This window comes from Magallana gigas, chromosome 4 (genome assembly GCF_963853765.1).
Source record: "Magallana gigas chromosome 4, xbMagGiga1.1, whole genome shotgun sequence".
Taxonomy (NCBI): Eukaryota; Metazoa; Mollusca; class Bivalvia; order Ostreida; family Ostreidae; genus Magallana; species Magallana gigas.
Genome location: NC_088856.1, coordinates 43,949,945 through 43,977,119, shown reverse-complemented (window position 1 = coordinate 43,977,119; position 27,175 = coordinate 43,949,945). Strand labels below are relative to the sequence as shown.

The 27,175-nt window shown below is 32.6% G+C and overlaps 1 protein-coding gene across 3 annotated transcripts in view; it reads left to right on the top strand.

Annotated features, from left to right (window-relative positions):
* The window catches only part of LOC105332085 (FMRFamide peptide receptor frpr-18), a 35,265-nt gene extending 13,327 nt beyond the window's left edge, over positions 1-21,938 (top strand). For 2 of the 3 annotated variants that reach the window (XM_066082543.1, XM_011434523.4), the window contains exons 2-3: positions 17,101-17,163; positions 20,448-21,937. In XM_066082543.1, coding sequence (XP_065938615.1) covers positions 20,448-21,581 — 1,134 coding nt within the window. In that variant the 5' untranslated portion in view covers positions 17,101-17,163 and the 3' untranslated portion in view covers positions 21,582-21,937. Of the gene's footprint in view, positions 1-17,100; positions 17,164-20,447 lie in introns of all 3 variants that reach the window. The other variant, XM_066082544.1, reaches the window with a different exon arrangement.
* The last annotated feature ends 5,237 nt before the right edge of the window (positions 21,939-27,175 follow it).

Genomic DNA, 27,175 nt, shown 5'->3' with positions numbered 1-27,175 from the left:
ACTTTTTGAAGAAATGGAAAATAGTGTGTTTAATCGTAAGATTTTTTTTGTGAAAAGGGCTGCAGTTCTTCATATTACTATAAGCAATTTGTATTAAGAGAGCTCGGTGGTCATGGTCAATTGCAGACTATATCTACCTCCTTATGAAAGAGAGCTCTGAGTAAAATAAATTCTCAAATTCTAAATCTAATTGGATCTATATTACTAAATGTTGGTTTGTGGCCAAATACATGTATGCCATGTAAAAGTTAAATAAAAATCAAATGGTTATTTGCTGACTAAACAGCCTCCTTGAAATAAGACTATGGTCCATGATTATTTGAGAATAAAGTTTCATCGGAAAACGAAAATTTGAAAAAAGTACTTTTAATAAGAATATAAGCAAACAGGGCAGTGGAATCGAATATTATTTAGTGCTGAAAGTCAATTTAAGATTTAAAATATTTTGGTACAAGCATAATTTTATTAGACTCTCTTGCATTGCCAAATAATGCAACCACGCAGAAACAAACTCTCAAATTGTAGTCGGATTAATTTTTTTTTTTACAACTAAGAAAGCAACAGATAGTCGATAGATTTGGCATTCGATTATTACAAATTTTTCAACCTTAAAAGCTCAGTTTACTAAGGTTTTTTTTTTTTCTAAAAGCTGTAACCATTGTGTAATTTAGGTCCCAGTTGCTGAAGATTTTTTAAATGCTCTATTATACTTTTTAAGAGTCTAGTACGTACTTCCTGAAACGTTCAAATACCAGCATTGTGTTTTGAAGGCGTATTTCTTATATAAGCGGTAATCAATCCAAGTTTTTGATTATTGCATTTTTGTCCCATTATACTTCAACAAGACAAAGAGGACAAAATATGGAGCATAGAACCGCTTTGAGATTATCAAAACGCTTCAGTTTGTATCAATCTGCTTTAAGTGCCGTGCATAATTCAGCGTTCAAATTTGTAAAATAAAAAAAGATTATGAATGAGAACGGATGATAACAATTTGATTTGTCTTTTTTGTCAGTCTAAATTTTGTCTGAATTTAGACATGCTATGCAACTATATTTCGCTCGTGCTCTTCGTAAAATTAAATAACTTTATTGTTTCTAAGATATCTTTCTTTAAGGAATAAGGAATCACCTTTTTGGTATTAGAAGGTGATCAAATCATGTCGGGCTGATCAAATCAATAAAGCTGAAAGGGCTTTATGATATACTTTATCATCGCGACCGCAATTGATCTTCTAATAATATTCAAAGAATAATTACTCCTTATTAGTCAATCATATTTATAGAATTTTCCTCAATTGCACAATTCAATCTCAAAATATTCATTGATGTAATGTATTAGATTATACATTACAAACTTAATAGTAGTGTTATTACAGACAAAGTCTGGAAAATGTAAAAATATTAAATTGGTTTAGACGTTTACTAGCAAAACATAAGGTAACACTGAAGGTAAGGTTTCCTTAGTATATCGCATATTGCAAAATGAAATTTAAACACACATTTTAAGATAATACTATTAGCATTAAGTATTTTACCTGTCCTCTTACCCCAACCCACCACTCCCTTTTTCAATTTTGCGTGCGTTCGGTGAAAGATGTTTTTTACAGGATAAACCTCATTAGAAATATATATATAACTTCTGTTGATCGATCAACGTTGTTTTGCAGGAAAGCAGTAAATAGATTGTACTTAGGAAGGGAAAGAATAAAAAATACGGATGAAGACGTGCTCAGCCGTGTGAATAGTATACTGAACATATTGAGCAAAACTCGTCGTTCTTACCACATTACTTTGCATAGGCCTAGTATACAGTGCTACACAAGAGCACTCTACTCAACAATTCTTGGTAATGCAATTAAAGCATTATACAGTTATGGGCCTGCACCTGTCTGACTAATGAACTAAACCATGTAGTTCAGTCATCGTTAATCCTAGGATTTCTGTTATACAGCGCACTTTAAAAGCAAGAACGGCCAAACTGCTTGATTTAAAATCGTTATTTTGAAAAAGTGTTATTTCCTCGCTTTGCTAATAGTTCTCGCGCTTATGCATTCAAATGCATGAAACGATAACCAACACTGGTAATGGAAATGCAAACGACTAACACATTAACAGGATACAAAAAGGAAAATACTGTAGATTCCTTATTAAACTCGAGGAACTTACATCCTAGTACAATCGCCAGATGGAACCCCCGCGGATTAACATTCATAAATTATAACAAAAAATTTGTGCTCGCGATTTTATATTCTTGCAAATTGAAAGAAAACTTTGGAATTGCGGAATAAAGAACACGCTTTAAAATAAGGAATTCATAGTAAGGTACAACTATATGGCTTACTCGACGTAATCGTGATATAATGTGGCTGCTTAAATTATTATAAACCATTCTTATTACTACTTTTTCGTACAGTTCACTTTTGATTTTGTTTTGTTTTTTGGCCCAGTGTTTACTACCTTTGCAGTAACAGCACGATAAGATCACAAAACTTGCATCATCAGCATATGTAATAAATTAAACGTAGTCAATTGTGCGTTTGAAAACTTAGATTCGATCAATTATCAGCATGTGTAATAAATTAAACGTTACGGTAGTAAATTGTGCGTTTGAAAACTTAGATTCGATCAATTATCATAGATTACATTTATAGTCAATATTCAACCTCTGTTTAAAACGAAATTGAATAATAAAGCAGCCACACATACAAAACAAGGTTATCAGAAATACCTTGCGTAAGACAGGAGATTCGTTATTGGAAATCAAAAACGTTTCAAGTAGCAGCAGATGTTTTATGAGGATACGATGCAATAACGCCTTCTCAGAAAATACTTCTTAAGAAAACCTTTAAAGCAGTCACGAAGTCAAACAATTTTTGTCGACTTTCCAGTATTATAAACCTGTTTAAATTGATTTAGCTAGGTTTAATAAACACGTCAAGTTGTATTAGTGCAATAATGAAAACTTGATTTGTAAGTTGAACGTAATATCAATTTTATGATATCTAACGGGAATGAGAAGTGAGGTTTCATTGAAATAAAACTGCCACGGTTTGGAAAACAATCCTCTGAATTTATAAATTTATTCACTTCTGTGTGCAGTAAAAGCCATTGATTTTTTTTTTTTTTTGAAGTTGAATGCTGATAACGCGTGTCCTGATATCCGTGTATTTTAGATGTACATGTATCATACAAAAAGTCATGTGTTTCTGGAGATGTTTTGATATCTGTAGTACCTGTGATTTCATGATGTTCTTTATAAGCAATCTAAACTTACAATCCGTTATCTGACTCAGAGGCTATCTTCTAATATTGATAACCATTTCATAACTTGTCTGCATGCATGTAAATATATCTGGTGTTCCCATATACACTGTACATACATGTACAAGTATTTATTCACAATATTATTACACTTCATTGCGTGAATCTTGACTGCAGAGGTTGAATATGAAATTTCCGGAAGTTTTGCAATATCATTTTGCATTGGGGCATTATTCGCAAAAGTCGAGAATGTTCTTGTGATATACAATGTAGTCACTCAAGAATTAAGGTGTTCATTTTGGATGTATATGGGGATATACATACGGGATGATACGTGATTAAAACACAGTAACCAACTCGTATTTATATCCCGATATACATCCAAAAATAAATACTATCTTATTTCATGTATTTAAATTGGTTACAATCAATGACAATTTCATGGCTTCATATTTTTGTTTTTGATTATCTAGAAAGCCGCTTTGATTTACATTATGTAACGAAAATATAGTTCAACAATGTTTCAAGTAACTACTTTGGAATCATTAGAATTCATGGTGGCTCAACTTTCGTGGTATTTGTGGGTAACCCTCTACCATACATTTACATCGATATCCTCGACGAAAACTAATTTAGAAATAGTTAGTTTTCTTACTGAAACTGAATACCGACGCAGTAAAATCCCCCAAAATAAGCTAAAACAACCCTTTTGTTTTGAATCTTAACGTAAAAAATTAAAGGTTTAGACCTAAAATGAATGTGTTAAACGTTAGAAGCTGTTTATTTATTCTTAGAATGAATAATTAAGAAGATATGCAAATCAGCTTCATAAAGATTTTTAACACTGTGCCGGATAATTATGCCAGTGCAAAGGTGGCATTTTTGCACCCGTTTAAGCTGCATATATCGAAAAATTCAAATATGCCATAAGATAGATCATTGCTCAAAGAGTTTACAACCACCTTTGTTATCAGTGTATCTCACCTGTCAGGTGAGATATTTACCTTTCAAAAATAAATTCCTACAGGAAAATAATTTTTGCCATAGGAAAAACAATATTCCGGTAGAAAATTTGAAATTTTTCTCGGAATACAAGAACTTCATAAAGAAATTTTAATTCCGAATGGATTTGATAAAATCCTATAGGAAATCTTAGTTTCCTAAAGGAAAACTACCTGTTTGAAGCAAATTTCTACAGGAAATATTATTCTCGGATAGGAAATATAATTTCTATAGTTTCTTTAGATAATCCTTTAGGATTGTCAAAATGTCCTTTAGGAGAATAATTTCTCCTTTGTAAATTATCATTTTCCTATGGATAATAAATTTTTAAAGGTAAATATCTCAACTGTCAGGTGAAACACACTAAAATTAAAAGTGGTTAAATATATACTCTCTAAACAGTGGTTTATCATTTAGTATATATGGATTTTTCCGAAACTGCATCTTAAGCAGGTGCAAAAATGTCACCTCGGCACTGGCATAATTATCCGGCACAGTGTTTTTTACTCGCAAATTGAGCCTATGTAAACAAAAATAGGACATGAGGCTTGTTTACATGACAAAGACTTTTGAGCCTTGCATCTTGCTTATTGTATCTTGCTTACATGTATAACGATACGAACGACTCAAATTTCTTTGATGATTAGAAATGCATTATTTTCTAAAGCAATGTAAATGATAAAAACAGAAAAAATAGGATTTGCCAAAACCATGACCATGTCCCTCTAAGGAAGTTATTCATACAGGTCGTGAATCACGCGTTATGTAAACTATATCACATGCGTGAAAAAAAAGTAAAAATGTGCCAGCATGCCCAGGATGTGTGTTATGTTGCATATTTTGAAACTACCAGGTGAATTAATTTGAATTTAGAGAGACTACAACATAACATCAGTTATTGGGATGATGGCATGGTTGTGTAAGTTTCCTTTTCTGCAATGATCAGTACCTCCTTAATCATCAAAGAAAGTTTTTTATTGTTTTTATTTATATGCCTCTTTACTTGGAACAAATTTAATAAACTGATCAAAAATGTGTAAGTATAAGTTACTAGATTATTGCCAATGTACATCAGTACGTTCGATAAAATCATTGAAACAGCCAAGTTTTCTTAAATGGAAATTTGAGTCTGACGTCGTCGATTATTTTGTGCCGTCCGTGATTTTCTAAGGTTGCTGAAGGTTTCGGTCAATCAATAAACTGGTTAGAACTGGGTTGTGTACTGGTATAGTTAAGTTCTGTCAGTTTTCTTGGGAAGTAGAGGAAATAATACTTTGTAGATGTCACTTTCAAAGCAATTATCTTTCGTATTACATTAAAAGAATTTTATAAAACTGCATCTACATGTAAGATAAGTGCAAAACTGTCACCTTGGCACTGGCACATCATTATTTTGAATATGGCAAATTCTTTATCATAAATTTTCAAACGAACGTGGCACATTTTGGATAATTTTCAATATAAATCTCAATTCAACGCCTAACAAAGACAGATTACACGTGGTTTTGTAGTTTATAGGTTTAATTTCATTGTTAACTCTTCGGTACTGTGATGTTTAATATTATTCAGTTCTCGTGAACTTGAAGCACTCATTATCGACATTGTGTTTTTAGATAATATTATGATCAAAGATGATAACTTATCATTGCCACAGATGTCATTAATATCCAAGGGAGCAATTAAGGCTCTTAAATAGAGAGCCTAACGTTTATTATATATAAATCAACTGACTTTTATTGATATATTTTATTATGCTGTTCAAATAATATTTCTTGTACATCTATTGATATTTTAAGAGCATATTCTCTCTCTCTCTCTTTCTCTCTCTCTCTCTCTCTCTCTCTCTCTCTCTCTCTCTCTCTCTCTCTCTCTCTCTCTCTCTCTCTCTCTCTCTGGTGGGTTTATGTTAACTTGGTGGTACTACTATTTGTTTTATCACCATCACTGTTCCTCCATGGTTTTTTTCCTAAAGTACACCTACAGCAAACTTCTGTGAAAATGTTCGGGTTTATTTTGATACGTTTTGCAAATGTCATCAACGTTGCTGTATGTTGCGCTTCAATTATAAAAAAAAATGGCAATTTGAGAACTTATATGTCATTCATTTAATGAAAATTGACTTTGAACTTACGCAACAACCTTAAAAAAGATAAGTATATACGCAGTAGAAGGTCTTGGATCTAGGCTCGTGTTTTTCCATGTGCTTATACTTAGTAAAATGTCAAACATTTTGAAAGCCATTACCAACTAATAATCAAAAATCAGTTGTTGATAGCGACAATCTGTATCAAATCTTGTGCTAATCAAACAAAACGGATAAAAAATATATAGCTCAGTCATTAAAATTAATGGAAATCTTATGAATTGTGTGCATTATCCCGGGTATTGGCATTTTAAGGTAATTCTAGAATAAACAATTGATTTATTTTACTAAGGAGGTGAACTGCGTTTCTATTTATCCATCGACATGTTGAATAACTCAGCAGAGAGATCGACCAAAAACAAAGCCATTTTTTCTAAAGTGCCATTCTTGATTAAAAGTTTGCGTAATAGTATTGATATCTAAAGCCTTAGGGTGTATGTTGAAGAGACCATATTTTCTTAAATTATAATCTCTGAAAAAAAATCCATTCCCAATATGAATATCAAAAGGTACTTACTAGTCTATTCTCCAATCTGAATGAGAAACATCAATAGGGTTTTCCCCAATTAATAATCTTATTCTTTCCTCCTGCACTTAGGGAACTCTGTATTACTATATTAACTTGCTCCAGTATTGCAAATATGATATAGACCCGTTCGCTCAAAATCAGTTTATTCTGAACTATAGTCATTATCTAATTTATTCGTGTTTATTACATTTATTACATATACAGAGAGGTCTAGATGGTCGTGGCTATTTTAGGCCTTATTGATCTCCTTTATAAGAAGAGTTCTTTATTAGGTTATTATTATGGTCAAACATTCAAGTATATGGAACTTTACCTTACCAATGTTTGTTCATAGCTCAACACACCACTAAAAAGATTGGGGGTATTATATCACAGATGAATATTTGGTTTAGTCATAGAATGTAATTTCAAATTGATTTTTTCCAATTGAATCTATTTGATAATTTTTTGGTACAAGTTTTCAAAAGAATAGTTTCTAACTTTATTCAATTTTCGATAGTTTCACAATATTAGATAAGATATTTAAAAACAATTCCTTATGCCTTGGTGGTATCGAGCCCACAATCTAAAAAGCTTAGATAAAGTGATTTTCTTTTTGTTGCTTTAACCACAGAACCATTTCAGTCAAAACAAACTGCGTTATTTTAAATGCTCTATTTATATGCGACTTTGGTCACGAATTTACGGACTTGTATTATATTTTTTAAGGTATATATTGTTTTGAATAATCTCTTGAAAATTGAAAAAATTATCAGATTAGTTGATAATATTGATTTTTCGGTATCTGATCCGTCCGTCATATAGGTATTTTACACACTTTATCCATCCATCTTCTTTCAATAGATCTGATTGTCAATCTATTGACCATCCAGCTTTGTTAAAGATTATTGCTAACATGGAAAAAAAGATGTTCAGTTCAGATTATTGAAACAAACCTAACACAGCTGTTAGTCTTATGACAGCTTACTCGAATTATTTTCTTCATTGATATTTGCTGTAGCGCAATAAATGAAACCACGTTATGATAAGATGCGAGGCTTTGTCTATTGCCAGGAAATAGACAAAACCAATTTCCCGTTCCATACTGCGGGCCTGTGATATTAGTATATTCGCTGTATTAATCCTTTATTGTGTCTCTCCTTTGAGTATTATTGGCGTGGTTGCTAATTTACACATATAGTATCTAAAGTATATATGTATACAAACGTTCGGGAAGTTCAACATATCATATATTTTTTCATAATGGTTTAGGGGTAATACATGTGCATGCAGCAATACAGGTGTACAGCAAACTACGTTGAAGTGTTAAATAAACATTTACTCCAGAAAATTTGTTACGTAATGTGTCCAATCAGATCGTAGAAGGCGGAGTTGAGACATTACCGTTCGTGACTTAATTCAAGAGAGAGAGAGAGAGAGAGAGAGAGAGAGAGAGAGAGAGAGAGAGAGTTATGACGCAGATGAGCGAACTATCTATCAACAATAGTTATGATCCTATAAAGTGACAAATCACGGTCTAGTATATCTTATAAATTTATAAAACTTTGAAGTGTTTTGAAATTCTTTTATCAGGGAACAACGATGGCTATATATCAGTAATAGGATGAGGTAATGTCAAACATCGAAGACTGTACGAATAGTGTTACCGTTAATATTCAAATCAAATTTTGCCAAAACTTCCTGGATTTAAACATAGGTTGTAAATTTACTTTGTATAAAACGTTTCTTCATGGTTACTCGATGTGTGAAACATTCTTTACTTTAGGACGAATTTGTCCGCCATTGACTAAGCATCCGCCTGCGTTGCCTTTCTTTTACACTACATCTAAATTCATCATGTTCATAAGTGATCATTCGTTTGCATTTCAAAATATTTAATGTCCGTATTCTCGGACTCCCTGCTAGGAAATTTAGTTGGTTAGCTACGTCATTCTTATCCATGTCCATGTTGTCGACGGCGAAAGAAATTTTCACAATCGTTCATTAAAACGCATTAAAGTTATACCAATAAAGGATATACATGTAATTTTTATATACAGACCTTAATCAATTTGTTTGCAAGTTTATAACTAATGATTATTCCTTCATAGGCACCACTTATAATTTACTCAATTCACACTCTCTCTCTCTCTCTCTCTCTCTCTCTCTCTCTCTCTCTCTCTCTCTCTCTCTTCTGTCTCTCTCTCTCTCTCTCTCTCATTCACGTTACGAGCGGCAATGTCTCAACTCCACCAAGCTACGATCTGATTGGACAAAGGTCAGTCAAAACATTACGTAGAAACTTTTTTTAGAGTAAACCCCTATTAAACGCTTCATGTACTTCCATATAATCGTTGACTATATTAATGCTAAATTATGTCTCTATCCTGGATCGTTTTATTCGTGTGGCTGCCAATTTACACAAGTCATATGGTATTTGAAGTTTACACAAACGTTCGGGAGGTTCAACGTTTCATATATTTCATCATAATGGTTAAACAAGTGAAAAGCTGTCAATGTAACAGCAAACCGGGTTTTGATTTATGTAAACTGTATTCTTAATCCATGTCAACCCGTATCCAGTGAAATGGAGTACCCTATATGCAATATTTTGCCAAAAAATGACTAAATTCAAAAGCTGATATTTTTTTCATAAATTATCGGAAGTCAAAATCCTAGCAATATGCACACCTCTGATATATGTACAATTGATCTGCAAAAGAACAACTTCCTATCTTGAGAACTGTAGGAGGAGTTATCCGTACAATGAGGGTACCCTTAATGCAATATTTTGCCAAAAAATTACTATGTTCAAAAGCTGTTATTTTTTTCATAAATAATCAGAAATCAAAATCCTAGCAATATGCACACCTCTGATATATGTACAATTGATCTGCAAAAAAACAACTTCCTATCTTGAAAACTGTAGGAGGAGTTATCCGTACAATGAGGGTACCCTTTTGGCAGCCGCCCACCCGCCCGCCCGCCATTTTCACCATTTTAATAACCGGATTTTTCCGTTGGAAAACCCGGTTAAAAAATAGTATCTTTAAATGTTCACGTGTGATAATTTTTCTTCTAAGATAAAAAAAGATGAAAAAACAATTACGAGTAAATAGGTCTATGATTTTGTATACGTTAAATATTCATGTAATGATTCAAACTTAACTATTCATTTTACAACGATTGTAATGATTGTTAAGTAACTATACTTGTATTCAGGTTCAAAGATTTTTTTGGTGATCTTTCACTGAATTGTCTGACATGTATTTATTTAAAGGTGTCAGGTTTAAAATAACGAAGATTTCTGTAAAATTCCCCACGCTAAATATGTTGAATAATGTGCACTTTTTACAAAAGCCCAGAAGGCTCATTCGAGATTGAAGATTCAAAATACGAGATTCGAAATACGAGATTCAAGAATCTCAAATTTCGAATCTTGAATCTTGTATTTCGAATCTCGTATTTTGAATCTCGAATCTTGAATGGGCTTTCTGGGCTTTCGTAACTTTCACTTTCGTTTTCATTTTGTTTAGAAAATAAAAACTTTTACATCTGTGTCTTTAGATCTACAGTGGATTACTTATTAGTCTAACGTGAACAGCGCCAGGGGTTAATCTGAGAGACGAGGATGTGACGCGAAATAGTATTTCTCCTTCATTAATGAATCAAAGTATTTAATATCATCATCATGCCAAGTCATTTCTTTATAACTGACATTGTTTTAAAACACAAATCAACATAACAACAGTCAGATTTACCTTAGTAGATCTACCGTTTTATCTTAACCATGAACAGCAACTTAAAAAAGCATAAGACACCATATAATGACTAAAAATTGTTTTCCTTTTTCATTATTCAAAGCCCCATCTTGTGGAAAATGGCCATGACTACCCATCGTGTGAATTTTCATTAAGAGGTGAAAATTATTGTCTTTGGGGATCGTTGTCCTCGTTATATTAATAAAATTGCAATCATTCGTTTGGTCGATGGGTCGTTGATTCTTTTTATGGTTGAGCATTTGTTTTGTTTTGTATTTCAATTCTATGGTGCAATCTTTTCGCTGTTAATAAATGTGCTGGATATTTTTTGTAGATTGACATACATGTAGAATTTTTTTTCTGTAAGTTTAGGGGATCAGCATATGGATAGGTTGCTTTTGTATGGTGAAAGTAGCTTGGAGTCTGATCCACTGTTTGATATAATTTTTCCCCCATTATTTTCGTCATTTGAAATAAATGTCATACTAGTATTTCATCGTAACATGGGTATTTGATACAATTTTGTATTCTCCAAAAAAACCCACTGTAGCTGCGGTGAGTTTGCAGCATAAGAATGTAAAAATTGCATTAATTCACTGTCGCTATATATTTACCTTAATATATATTTTGTTGAAATAATTTGGTGTTATCATTTTGACGTCGTTTCTCCGTGATCTTAATTATAGTATTAACTCTTGTTGTGGAGTTGTAAATTTACTTACCATTCCAAATACTCGATAAACTTCTGGTTGTCTATCCTATGAAAGATAAAAAGGAAAAGTCTATTAGCGATCATTTTTGTAAAATGCTCCAAGGAATAATCTGCAACCATTTTGATAATATATAAAAAATAAATGTATTACATGATGGTCTCTCTTGTAGTGGATTTTGTCGCCACATCAAGTCAGTCGTTTGTTCAAAATCGTAAACAAGTGCGTACTTGTAAAGAAAAAATCACGTTATAGTTGATTCCAAATCTGAAGCGGGTTATGTATTTTTCTGCATCTACCTTAAAACCCACGCCAATCACCAAAGAAATCATTTCATTGGGTAAATGTACAAAATTGGGGGGAAAACGACTGATTTTTAACAAAAATCATTTTAAGGTGATTTTTTTTAGGGTTGCGTGCTCATTTCTTAGCATTAGAATAAACACCTCACTTGAATTGCCTGTTGCCGCCCACAGTGAGTGTAATTGGCTAACAGGATCACCGAGTCCAGCTGCGAAAAAACAAATGAGATTTCGTTAGTTTATTTGCCTTTTAATGAATAGAACCGCTGACATTCAATGTGTAAGTTATCTTCTATAAAATATGGTGGGAGAGAAAACATCTTCTGGCAATACACGAACCAAGGATATATTGAAATGAGTTTAACGTTTACATTCTGTTCGCTATTCAGACACCATTAGTGCATCAAGATATTCTCTGAAGAAAAAAAACTTGATTGAATTCATGATATTGATTATCTAGCCGCATTCAAATAAACAAAATTGGATTTTCTACAAGAAATGAACTTAGTATTCTTAAGAAACAACATTATGGCATCTCAATATAATCTTATACCAACATGTGTATACTAGGCAGACCACTGACTGGCGCTTAACTATACTTTTTGAGTCTTTAATGTCGTCTTGTATTTTCAATATAATACAGCATAGTTAAAAAAGTGAAAGGTTTGTCTCAGTGCCTTATTTTTTCGTTCTCTGTAACACTTTGTGACCGCAAATGGGCGTTAATGTTGGTTTTCTATGAGTTAACTAAAGATTGAAAAACCAAATACCGAGCTTATCATGTTCCATTTGTTATCTTTCTTTTTTTTAAATTGTAAAATATTTGTATCTGAGCACATCTGAAACACAGTAAATAAATTTTGATGTACTACAGAAAATAGGGGTGATGCATGATTGATCAAGGCCTAGGTCTTAAGGTTTCCCCTTACGATGATCTTTTAGCACCATTGATTGTTACTCGGAATACGAAATGAAATGATACGTTCGTTTTCTTCCATTATACATGATGAAGGTCAGCTCCTGACGATTGCAGTCAATGACACAATTCGTATGTCACAAACACGTTCTCCCCCCCCCCCCCCTCCAATTTCATAAAAATGACGCTGATATTTATTTGTGTAAACATAACTATTAATAAATTGTTTTCATTTTATTGGCCTAAGACGTGTATTTCGGGACTAATCATTTTTAGCCATGAATGGGAATGACTCTTCAAGACAGAATGTTATTGTACATTGCTTATCAAATACATTTGAAACTATTGACACCTGAATCCTTGTTTGTGTTATTACTGTGTTGTTTCTATCAGCACAAATTCTTTGTCCTTTTCAGAATATTATGAATGTTTATCATTATTTGAAGTTAAGTTACGTTTTTAAAATAACGCCAAAAAATAAGTAAACGTATTTTTGAATCATGTTTTAAATTTTCAATACACAAACCATAATTATAATATGTTTAAAGTATAGTAATTTCTCTTTCGATCATCATGATCATGAACCAAGGCATACGACGTCGACGGACAAACCGTGGAATTTCGCTAAACCAAATTAATGTTCACTAATTTTTCATTGATTTAAGTTATCAATTGCACAAAAACAAAAATTGCACAGTTATTGTCCCTTATATTATAGACAATCATTCTTTTCTTCCCCATATTTCTCTATCACTATTAGAAAGCATATATGGTACTCTGAGTACTATTGCAGATAATGTACATGTACCTACATATATATTGCAAAGTAATATTCATAGTAACGAATTCGTTCAAGTTTCTTTCAACTGCATGTCACCTCTTTTTAAAAGATCGTGTAGTTGATGTTTTAAATGCTTGCATTTCGCCTTATTCTAAAAATCGTGTAGTGTGCGACAACAGTGAACTTTCCGATGTTCTGTTCGTCATCGAAAACAAATGTTTTAGTTGAAAGCACGCCGAAGAATCACATATCCGGGTAGATTAGTCACGGATCATAGTATTCTCACGATTGATAAAGAAAACCGGGAGATTTACTTTATGATCAAAAGTAGCGACAAATCACACAGGAACGTGATTTGATAGCAGTGATTTACCCAACCCTAATAACAATTTGAGAATGGATTCGAACTTAACATATTAACTAAAGTCCTTTATATGAGTAATGTATGTACGAAATACAATGTAAGGATTACATTGCGACATAAAACAAAAATAATTTGGTTTCTTAAATTATGTGTTTATTTTAATGTTTTGAATATTTAACTATATTTAAACATTTTAATAATCGTTTCCATGTGCATAAAAAAACCCAATGCTTGTATGCTAGTAATTGTGTGTTGTAGATATATGAGAACAATTAATTTTTGACAAGGTTTGAAGAGTTGTAAACACCCGAACATCGTTGATCTTGGTTAGCATAACCTTTCTAATTCAAATTCCTCATAGGCTTCAGCTGGATTTTTTTGAATAACAAAAAAAAAACCCACACGCTCTAAAAATATCGTTCCGCAGCACGTAGGCTGATTTTCCATCTCTTTCTTTATTTCAAAACAGGATATAGGTCAAGAACACAACAAGGGCTTCGGAATCAACGTTTCATTTTTTCTTCTCAGTACTGTTAAGATTCCTCATTATTAATATCAAACTTAGTAAACAGGGTCAAGGTCTAGATAAAAGGTGGGGGAAGTGAATATTGAGGACCTAAACAATTTTAGACAACTAGGGCTTCGGAATCAAAGCTTCATTTTTTCTCTCAGTACTCAAAATATTACTTATTATTAATGTCAGAATTTGTAAACAGGGTCAAGGTCTAGATAAAAGTAAGAGAAATGAGTATTGAGGGCATAAATTATACACAATGTAAAGGATAAATCATCCCAACTCTCATATGTCCCGTTTATTCCTAGACTAAGTAATTGGAAAAAAAGATCAAAAGAGAAAAAAAAATCAAAATGATGTTCGCAAATATATATATAAAGACGATTCTCGCTAAAATTTTGCATAAAGCAACAAACACATCTTATAATTATTTTCTAATTAAGCAGTTCTAGGCTAGCTAGATATTATTAGCCTTAGAGCATCATATGAAAAGAAATAGTTTGCAGCATAGTTGCTTAGTTCCTTCGAATAATGAAAATCTGATTTAAAAGACGATAATGAATATTAAACATGTGTATGTAATGATTATGACAAAAACAAAATGGACGTAGTCTTTGCAATCTTTGATAAAAACAAACTCTAATTACATTTGGATTAAACAGAGAGACAAGAAAGCATTTCATTACTCATGGTTTTCCTATATCTTAACATTTTAAAACAAATAGACAAACAAACTTTTAAAAATTAAAGATTTACGTCTTATTATAAATATTTAATGAAAAATTTGCATGCTGTCCAATTTGTATTGTAATTCTGTTTTGAAGATTAAAAAGAAAACAAAAAACAAACAAACAGATAACTCAAGAGTAAAAAAAAAAAATAACAATGAACAATTCATTATTTTTCTTTTGCCATGTTTACAGTTTCAAAGTTAGTAAAAAAAAAGACTTAAGAAGTAAAATTTTAAACCTTAAAAATCGCTTTCCATTTTCAATATATAGAGTGCTCCTGACTGAGAATCAAATCTATCTTAAATCCAGAATTAATTATTCTGTGGAAATGTAAATCGGTCAAAGGGAGCGTCATTAGTGTTAATTGGTGAGGGTAAATTATCGCCAGTCACTGTTTACAAAGCATCGATTGTATCACACAGATTTAGATATTTTCAAATAGTAATTTCCTTTATTATTCCAATATAAGTAAGATATCTGCGATCAGCAACCTCTGGTGGGAGCGTTTGAATTTAAGAAGTCGGTTTATTTGTTTATGTGCTTTGCGTTTGAACCTACGCGTATTTTACTTGCATGTTTAATTGAAAATGGATAGAAAACAATTCAGTTACTCCCTCAAAGTAATATACGATTGATTGTTGTGATAAATTGAACGAGTATATTGAACTTCCTATTTCAGTTGTAAGGACGAATGTTTATTAAATGGATGGAAGTATCTATACTTTTTTAAACACTTTTTTTGTCTTCACTACAAAAATAAATAAATAAATGCTTACAACTTAGTCACCTTTGTTTTGCGACAAATGTAGCGACGTCTGCATGCAAATATAGAGAAACAAATTTAGCAGCTATTATTTCAACTACAATGTAGGTGATGAAGGGGAAGGTGGGAGAGTTGATTTTGAATAGACGATCCCCGTTTAAAAACAATTACTTTGAAGTGACGCTATGAAGAAATGATTTTTTGATTTTGCGTTTTGTTTTTGGATATCTGATTTTAAGAACTCATTTTTATGATAATATCTGGATGATTCAACATCTGAAACACGTTTAACAACTCACTTATTCGCGACAAAAATTCATCGCTTACATTAACTTCAGGTATAAAAAACTTTCTTTCGAGACCTAGAAACATATTGCATGCTAATTAATTTACAGTGCTTTAAAAAGAATTGAGATAGAAATATATATCTATTCGTTTTTCCAGTCCATATGAATAAGAAAGGTGATACCGCCATCAGTTCCATCAAGATTCGCGTCAAAAGGTTCTCACTTTCAAAACCTAGGTATAGATAACTTTTTGAACACTGTTTGTCCCTGTTTCACCAAGTAAGGTCAAAATGTGTTGCTTAAAATGTAGTCGTTTTTTATTTCAATTATTGCGATCCAAGAACGCTCTAGTGTCTTAGTTTGGAGTTTATAGAGTTAAGAATTTTCATAGTTATACCAAAATACTGTTGAAAGCTTAGCTACAAATAATCAATCTCTTTCTGTTGTATATTGGGGTTTGCTTTATCCGGTGCTTTACGTAAATAACAGTACGATTTCATTCAAATAACAATAAATGAAGACAAGAGCCTATTTTGTCTTAAATAATTTTTATGTAAAGTTAATAATAGAAGGGAAAACTAGTTGATCACATTTCTTCCCAATTTCCTAGGCTTTAAAATTATAAACGACGTCCTGTTAATCTTACTAACAACTTATCAAGAAAACACAGAAGATGTGCAATAGATAGACAATATGAACAGTGTAATATGGAGTCAGCATGTTCATATGTCAGCATGTTCATTTTGGGGGAGAGAAAGAGAGAGAGAAAATTAGAGAGAGAGAGAGAGAGAAGGATGGACAAACAGAGTAAAAACCTTTGAACAAGAATAGATGATAATACAGTAATATGCCTACACGTAGAGGCTCGTAAGATCAAATTGTCTAGTCCAAAGACAAGTGTGGATCGATACTTGCCTTATATATAAATCAAGTTCTCTATCTATAACTCTTATTGTTTCTCTGAGAGTTAATAATTGTATATCTGTCACAAACGATTACAACTTAAGTATTCATTTGATAGGTTTTCATATAACTGTGTCTTCCTGTTATTTTAGACCAATAATGATGGACCAACATCGAGTGAAGTAAATAACGGACAATATTCACAAAGTGAAAAGGTATTATTGCTATGATATGTTTTATTATTATTATTAATTTTAACATTGAATTATTTGTCTACATATTGATGTACAGCTTTAATCGCGATATCTTGTTCAACTGTGCCTTATTTCAACTGTAAACTAATCCAAAATAAGACAATCATTTATTCATATGGCTGATTAAGATATGTATATGTACACAGTTTGTGTTCAAATAATGCTTATTAATATACTAAATACATGTATATGCACTACTTGAATTTATTTTGATCTCAAAACTACCCAATTGAATAATATTTTTGAGATGGTTGACGGTTTGTTATTGTCATTTTTTTTTTTATTGTCATGTTGTAAATTTTGTAAATTGGTGGATTTAGATACAAAACTTACATGTTGTCAGGTTGTAAATTTTGTATTTAAATCACCCAGTAAAATCAAAATTTTCAACATGACAATATAGTAAATCAATTTAACAAATAATGATATTAAATAAATTAAAAAAAAAACAAAAAACCCAAAAAACAATGTACGATACATAGCAATTCGTTAAGGAGTCTGTTTTCATAAAAATTTACTATCGGATCTACGTAAAGTTTTAATTAAGATATGGTTTGTGTAGCTAAATTACACAGTCATTTAAAAAGTAAAGTGTACATAAAGTTTGCCCTTATAATTGAATATTTTCCCTTAGCTTTATATAGAGATCTTCTTCTAAAGGAGATCAATACAGTCTAAAAACGGCCACGAGCATTGAGCCCCCTTAAACCTGTTCAAAAGATCACTTTCTTTTTTTTTTTTAGCAAAGGACTATATATAGTTTGACCCAAAAAATGGCCCCCTTAAATGTACATTGTTATTTTACTGCAATTTTTTGTTTTATGTGTACAAATATACATTTGAAGTTTTTTCATAATTGTCATTTTGATTTTAAGTGCCCACAATTTAAAAATATGGCATCATAACGTTAACCTTTTCCCACCATTTTCTCATTTTTAGCATAAAACGGCTTGTTTTTAAGCAGTTTTTCTTTAAGGAAACATTGAGCGACTGCTTGAACAAACAAAATATTTTCACCAAAGATGTATCTCTCCAATACTTATAAGTGACAAAAAGTTTGTTCTTGTTTAAAGAGTCGCTCTATATTTCCCATTTGAAAAAAGATAAGAAAAATGTCCATTTTTGACTGATTTTGATTGAATTATCAAAATAGCGTCACTTCTGACGTCATATACTGCCAATGAGTGCATATTAATAAAATAAATAGGTGAAAAACATATTTTATGTCAACTCTTTTATAAAATAACCCAACAAATTAATGTACATGAATGATTTTAAAAATTGCGAATTTTGGGGGCCAAATTTGACTAATATCATATATATAGTTCTTTCACAATTATTCATTGGAAGAAAAACTGCACATAAAGTAATTTTCTTAAAAATACAATGCGAAGTAACAGTTTCGTTTAATGAAACTTAGTGATTCTACAACACCATTTAAGATGCCTTTTACAATTTTACAAAAAAAAAAAAAAAATACTTTTATTCATTTTCAAAAATCGAAATTACTTTTGATCAGACTTATTCATTCTGACCCCTTTATGACACTGGTATTGTGATAATTGTATATATTAAGTAATCCATTATATTCAACTAATATACAAATACGAATTTCTTATTGGCCTCATTGATTAGACTTCCTCGTGGCAAGGATCAGATAAATACTTGTCCATATAAGGTTTTTATTAATGCCCGTCCTGTGTCCTTTGATGGACACTTCCTCATTATTAGTAATGTCATTCACTGTAGGATAGACAACTCTGCTAATTTCCCTAGTGAGCGTCGTTAATGAAGAAAAGTATAAGGATGCGATCAGTATTGGTGCGTCATGTCTTTTAAGTTTAGACTAAGACTTCCAACCCCCACCTTTCATACAGACATTGTATATCAATCAGGGGAGTAAAACGCAAATACTTAGTTCATGAACCAGGGTATTGAACGCGCTGGAGCGATAACATCCTAAGTTTCCGCTGATGTTAAAAATCTCCAAACAATTCTCAGTTCGTCTGGTTAATGTTTTAAATCATTCAAATGTCTGACATTTCCCAGAGGTTTCGTATATTTCTTATTGCGTTGTAAGCAATACCTTTAAATAGTGTTTTAATTTGATGTTTTATCAAAATTAAAAAAAAAAATAATCGTGTTTCTTCTCATATTATTCATTCCGTATATTGATTTCCAGTATTAATAGTAACAGTTAAATGAGTTGGGGTTGGTAATATAATATGAATATCAAAAACTTTGCAAAATGTAGAAGAATAGAATACATTATGACGTCATTTCACCTATGGTGCAGGTAATACGACTATATGAATGGTAAGGTATATGCTAAGATTGTGCTGAGTGCCTCTGTCGTATCTTTTTTAAAAACATGGTAATGCTTACGTTTAAATTTTCTGGGAACGGTTTACTTTAAATATATAGTTAATTTTTTTTATAATAGTTATATCATTAGAAATAGGACAGACACCGAAAATTCGAATAGCATTGTTAGTAGGCATTTTGATACAAAATAAAAAATAAAGGATCATATTTATTTTTGGGAGTTGATTTTAATCAACTCTCCTATGCAGTTACTCTGGCAAACCAAAACTGAAACAATGTTTGGACCCAAGCCCAAATTATCACCGCTGACAAGAGTTAGTTCTTGAAAATAATCGATAAATTCGATGTAATGTACGCTGTAGTATTTTTATAAATGGAAACTTATTTATAAATTCCTAAGAAATAGTCAGATTTTAAATAGTACGAACAATTTAGAAGTTTTGTTGCAGTTGTATTATTCCTACGCCAGAGTTCAATATATTCTCGTTCAGCCATCGGCTGTCTTCGTACATCTCCGACAAGCAGAGAGTTAGTCTATATTTAGAGGTCGCACGAGCTATCACGTGACCTGGTATCTCTTACTTGTCAGAGATTAACGGAGACAGCCGAGCATCTGGTTGAACGAGACTAGAGTTCATTATTGGTTGGATCCATACACTTTTTGAAATATTTCGAATACCGATACATAGTTTGATGAAATCAATTCGATTTTTAAATATTACACAACATGATTCATAGGATATTTTCTCGAAATTCTTGTCGGAAAAATCAGAGAATCCATATTATAAAAATGTGCGTAATTCAAATAGAGATTATAAACTACTTGCCAAGGAAAATAACATATCGTTGATTTTAAGATGAATGATAATCGATAAAATCAACTCTCGTCAGTACTTCAGTACTTTGATTTCTATTTACAGATGGATACGACAGATAATCCAGTCATGAATATATCAGCAAACTTTGAAAACACGTATTCCATTTACGTCGATACCAAGTCACTTCAAAACAGAACACTGACCGATGTAAAAGATGAAGTTAATGATATGGAGATCTACAATTTGGCCAAAATGATGAGAAACGTATTTATTCCTATAATCGTTTTCGTGGGAGTTTTCGGAAATTCAGTTTCCATGTCGGTTTTCACCTCAAATTATCTGCGTCGATCCTCTTCCTCTACGTTTCTGGTGGCATTAGCTTGTACTGATAATGTGTTTTTGATCTGTCTCTTCCTTTCTTGGTTCGACGGCTCCGTGGATAACATCCTGACTTCTGTGAGAATATGTCAGGTTATCTCTTATCTAACATACGTCTCCAGCTTCCTGTCTGTCTGGTTTGTGGTGGGATTTACATCCGAGCGATACATCGCGATTTGTCATCCGTTGAGGGCCAAAGTGTTCTGTACGCAGGTGCGAGAAAGGGTTGCTGTCATCATATTCGTGATGCTCTCGGTTGTTTTGTACAATTTCGCTTCTTGGACAACTGACGTGTACACATCAAATTCCATCACAAGGTGTACCTACAAGATCAACTACATACAATTTCTGAATGTTATCACGTGGGTTGACACAGTTGTAACCATGCTAATTCCATTCACGCTAATTTTTTTCATGAACATGCGTGTTGCCTGTACAGCAGCAACCTTTCAGGAAAAAAGGAAAGGTTGCTTAACGCCAAGAGATGCCAAGCGAGTCAAGCATAGAGCTCTTCGTTCAAAACAACAAATGAGAGTGACGCGGACTTTGCTCCTAGTCTCCACTACGTTTCTTGTTCTGAATTTGCCAAGCCACGTGTTCAAACTTTCCTCCCTCATATCTGCCTTTGTGAACCCGTCAAACGCCTACAACATCAGCATGGCTCAATATTTCATACAAGAACTATCTCAAATAGTCTTATATGCCTCTTTCAGCATGAACTTCTTTTTGTATGCCTTGTATGGGAAACATTTCCAAAGATCACTTAGTTTCATGTACGAGTCCTCGAGGCTTCGCTTAGGATGTAGTGACAGGATTGAGTACCTGGAACGTACTAGCACTCTCAGAAGCTGGACGTAACTCTATGAATTTTGAAGTTTATCTATAGAATTCCACTAAATTGTTAATAGTTCCCATGACACTGTGGTTTCATCAATATCGTGGTAATCTTTGTAGATTAAATAAATTTTAAAGTAATATATTGTAGGATACTATATTTCGTGGAAATGATTCTTTCAATTCAATTTGTTATTATATAGTGCCCTTTAAATAACTTTAATTTTGATATCCTGGATGAAGTCAGCAACGAAATCAACAAAGTTATAAATATGTCGAATAATGATGAAACCACTCGTATTACATCCGGTGTGTTGTTATTCTTGAAGTTGTCTGTTGAACAATTTTGTTGTATTATTTGAATTGTATGTTATTCTGATATTTACAATAAAAAATGAACTCCAATTGACTGAAGTCTATTGGTTTATGCAGATTTTTGAAGATAATTTGTTCTCCATTACAGTAATAGGTACTTTTTTCTGGCTATTTTATATTTATACGCAACTGTACACTCTACATATTGTCAAATACTGTTGAATCTAGATCAATGACGAAAGCTATTTATGTAAGAGTTTATATCTAGCGACGCATTCACAAAATAACATCCCCACCAATAAGCAAATGAATCAGAATCTACCCCCCAAAAAAATGGTCCCAACGAATTTAAACGATTCAACAGTTATTATAACAAAACGAAATCCTTTTGCATCATAACGGTTGCTTAGGACGACAAACAGCGTATATACTATAATGAAACTCTAAAAATGAAAAAAAATTAAAACACTTTATTTGTTCCAGTCAGTGTACTGAGAACTGATGTCTTACTGCATACAGAGAAATATTCGTCCCAGTTTTATTTTCGCCCCCTTCGCCTTTGTTGTCAGCGGGCGAATTTGAAAGTCTCAATTTTTCTTCTCCTTAAACACAACCTTGTCTGGAAAAAATTAAGACTGTATTTTTTTCCAGTGAGAGACTGCGGAAATAACACTAGCCGAAACTAACCCTCAATACAGTATGTAAATCAAAGTATTGAAGTACTGAAAGCCGGGCTCTTTTGGTGTGTCTTTATGCATATTGTGTAGTAAGACTGAAAATCTCTCTCTCTCTCTCTCTCTCTCTCTCTCTCTCTCTCTCTCTCTCTCTCTCTCTCTCTCTCATGCTTTTAATGTCGGCAAAGCATCAGAGAGCGACCAAATTTTGTAAGCGGCTATAAACAAAAAATATGTCTGTCTAGTAGAAGTTAAAAAGTTCAACAGTTGCTGCCTTGAATTTTGCAACAAGCATTATATATTCAATCCCCATTTCTTCATCGCGCAGCAAAGTAGTTCATGGAAATTCATGTGCATTGTATGTGTCCAAAATGCATAGTAATGTGTTAAAAACACATTGTTAATAAGAAAACTCAAACAGATAGACAATTCATTCGAAATTTAAAAAAAAAAGAAACAAAATGCCAACACTTTTTACAAAACGTGGCTCTTTGTGTAACTATTTGGTATAGCGGAAGCTTTACCTTGACGCTGTTTGGTTTTTTGTTTACTTGTGCTATTTACAGTAACATTGGCGATTTGCCTGCCTATAGCCAGGACTCTGCTTTCAGCAGAGCCCGGCTAAAAAACTAGAAGAAAAGATCAATTAGCCAAACTTGTCGGCAGAGGCGATTTCCATTAACTTATCATTTTAACATATAGATTGACTTTCAGTGTGACCGAGGACAATTGCTTTAAGCATATGTTCCCTTTTCCCCATTATTTCGTTTCTTAACAAACCAGTCTGTCCAGCTAAAGACTAAACGACTAAACAACGAAAAACTAATTCACGTCTGACGTGATCTCAATTATGATTTTGTCGTAGATCAAGGCTTGTCGTTTATCAATGTGACATTTATAAATGTATTTACATACGTATACAATTGTATCTTGTATATCTTTATTACTTTTGTAAGCAATCGCTTTTTGATCAGATTAGCAGAAAATGTTCTTCTTCACTACTACTACTACCACTTAAAAGTTTTAACAATGTTCCTCGTCGAATACAACTAATAATTGTGGTTTTTGTTGTTGTTTTTTTCTTTAAAAGAGATTTTCACAAAGACAGACAAAACTGTTGAAAAAAAAAGAACCTAATGGGGGCGTATTTAGTAAGCTGAATATGAGTGTCGAAAATATCATACTTGTATAATATAACAGGCATTGACATATTACAAAAATAGTTATAAACTTTATTTACATCATAGAGCCACATCATTGACAGATAATTCGATGGTGCAATACGACAAGGTGCTTGATTTATCTAGTATTGTATAAGGTTGGTTTGAAAACTCAAATGGCTGTTCCTTGTATATGCAATGTCAAGGCTTCGTTTTTTTTTTCAAAACCAGGTATCTGAAACTTATTGGAATTTATTTTTGACATGGTAAAATATTTTCTTTATAAATTGATACCTTAATCCTTTGATTCCTTAAGAGTAATTACTATTGCTTGGAGATACGCAGGGAATAGAAAAATAAAATGCTATTTTGTGTGTAATATAACACATATGTCCTGCTATGAATATATACGAATTAAAAATTCTTTTACTTAAACATGTTTACTTTGATATCGAGTATTTAAAGATCATGTTTTGACAAAGCAATTTAAATCGTTGAATGATTTAAATGAAGGTAATGTATATAAGTGAAGCGGGCAGCTTATTGATGTATTTTTTTAGCAAGAGTTATTCCCCTTTGATTAATTGATTTTTGATTATTTAAATAATGTTACCAATAATTACCAATCAGTGTAATGATTATTTTTTATACAATAATAAATATTCAATTTAACTAAGGTGTTGTGCATATGTAGTTTTGGATAAGGTTGGGTTACTTTGTTTATTTTTGATTTCCCGTTTTTAGATACTTCAAATTATTTTAGGCCGGCACATATATAGGGACAGTGTCAATTGCGTGATTGAAGGAACGACTTTTTGGGGTTTAACTTGAACAGGTACGGATAGATTGAGGGTGTGGACATCCCTGCTCCTTCTAATCTTCGTGTTATTTAACCTACGATACAGAGTGTGCGGTCATCCCTGCCCTGTATCGCATTGATACAAGTGTGCGGTCATCCCTGCTAGTACTGGTGGTGGTTATGGCGGAGCACTAGTGTGTGGTCATCCCTGCTGGTGTTCTGGCCTTTCTAGCGCAAGTATGCGGCACTCCCTGCTTTCGTTAGGTTGCGTTGTTGGCGCAAGTGTGCGGTCATCCCTGCTTGCGTTAACGTTGGTATCTGTTCAGTTGCGTAAGTGTGCGGTCATCCCTGCCTGCGTAACGTTGAGTCCCTATATATGTGCAGGAGTGGTGATTAAAGTCTGCACTTGTAAGTATTGGCAGCAATCAGGGCTATCCGATTCTATCTCGGGTACGGGCCCGCGGGGGATCACAGGCAGTGACCCCCTTGCACGTTACATAAGCATTAAAATATTTGATGCCATTAGAATCTCCGCAAAGTCTGCTTCCTAATTAAACCGATTTCCCTAGGTGCATTCTGATCAATACATGTTTTTCAAAAGGTTTTTTTTGTTGGCACTTAAATTGAACGAGTGAATATTGCAATTTAAAGGGTTAGATGGCGTTTACCATTGTTGTTTACTTTATTATACTATATTAATTCCCTTAAAAAAAAATATATCTGTATAACTATTTAACTAAATATATTCAATTTTCAAAGCTAAACATTTTTCTTTACAAAAAATCTTAGCAAGATCTGATGGCGAATTTGTTAACCACCAAGCCTCCTTAAATAAGAGACTCCTGCAAGCATGCAAATGACAAGTGCATGGCGTAACGAGCAACAAACTAGATTTTTTTAACAGCGATTAAAGACATCAGAATTGGTAGAATAATATACTCACAACTAAACATTATGTCCTGATTGACTACAACATTTAATAAAATCATGCTGATTATTTTTCAGATGAGTTGAGCTATCGATCGAGAGAGCTAGAGAGAGAGAGAGAGAGAGAGAGAGAGAGAGAGAGAGAGAGAGTCTCAGAGAGAGAGAGAGAGAGAGAGAGAGAGAGAGAGAATTCAGTTACATAAGGGCAGTTATATTATATCAAAGTTCTGCTATGTCAAGTTATACTAGTATTATGTTTTCTACTGTCAGGTATACAAAATAATAAAGATACATTTACACGTTACAATCTTTATTACACTATTGAACAACTGAGACCATTTGCATATAAATGTATTGGCATTTTGTTTCAATTCAAGATATTCAGATATCATTTTTTGACCTCGTGCAACTTGTTCCGAAAGGGGTATTGCATCGCTGCTGTGCGCGCGCGCGCGCGCGTGTGTGTGTGTGTGTGTGTGTGTGTGTGTGTGTGTGTGTGTGTGTGTGTGCGTCTTCTTTTGGATATTTCAGGATCCAAAAAAAACCCTTACATGAATGTCTATCGAATTTCGTACAACTGTTTGCCATGGTAAAAGACAATACACATTTATTGTCAAGTAAATTGGGTAAACATTTATTACAAGATCGTTAAACTAACAACATTTTCAACAGGAATTTTTCTACGACTTGACAATTGAGACTTGACTCCATTCTGCGAAACTAAAGCAAATATAAACAGTTCAAATCAACAAATTGATTTCTTTTCTGATTTGGATTTTGTAAAGGTAAGAAACAAATATTTTATAGCAATTATTATTAGAAGAATATCTTAAGTTAAAATTTCAAAAGGGCGATTAGAGACTAAAATCTTCCCATCTCATAAAAACAGGCAGCCGAATTTCGGCATAATTTCTCTTCTTACGAAAAGTTGAACTTCTCTAAACATGTATACATATTCCTTAAATTATGGATTTTCATTTATAGAATTTCTTGACGCGAGAGGACAATCTCTTTAATTACTAATTTAAATTATGATTTTTTTTTTGGATCTGTTTTTTAATTCAAGAGATAAAAAGAAGAGAAAAATACACTAACACGACAGATTTTATAAAATTTTTACAGAAACCGTACTTAAAATTTGTTTAAGATTTTATGCACCGCAGTTTTCAGAGTTTCCAAGACTTTCTTTCATTAAGGGTTGTCTTTCTTTTGAAGAGACTGAAACTGCCTAGAACTGAGAAGGCTCGATGGTCTTGGCCATCTTAAAACTAGTTTAATTTCGTTGAGATAAAGACGTCCGTATAAGAACTCAGGAAAATGGTCCAGTTTGAAAGCTTGAATATATTTAATTACAAAATGTCAGTTATGGCAGAATATACATGTATAAATCTGAAAGTTTAAGGCAGATCTTATGGTTATTTTGTAGACCAACCAGCCTCCTTAAAGCACGTATAAAGTACTTCCACAAAAGATGTTATCTATCAAAATAATTATGATCATAAAGATTTATGTATCTTTCTTTACAAGTATGTTTCATATCTGTAATTTAGTTTTATATTATTCTACACTGACGACTCTCTGCTATAGAATGTCATTCACTATGTACATGAACATATTGCAGGCCAAGAGGAGTGTTAAAAAATTATATAAATGTTATTTCAACTTCTTCGCGCGGAAACCTTGTAAATGCTGGTAGCTTACTTACTACATATACACGTAAGATTGAACCCTGAACCGTAGCAG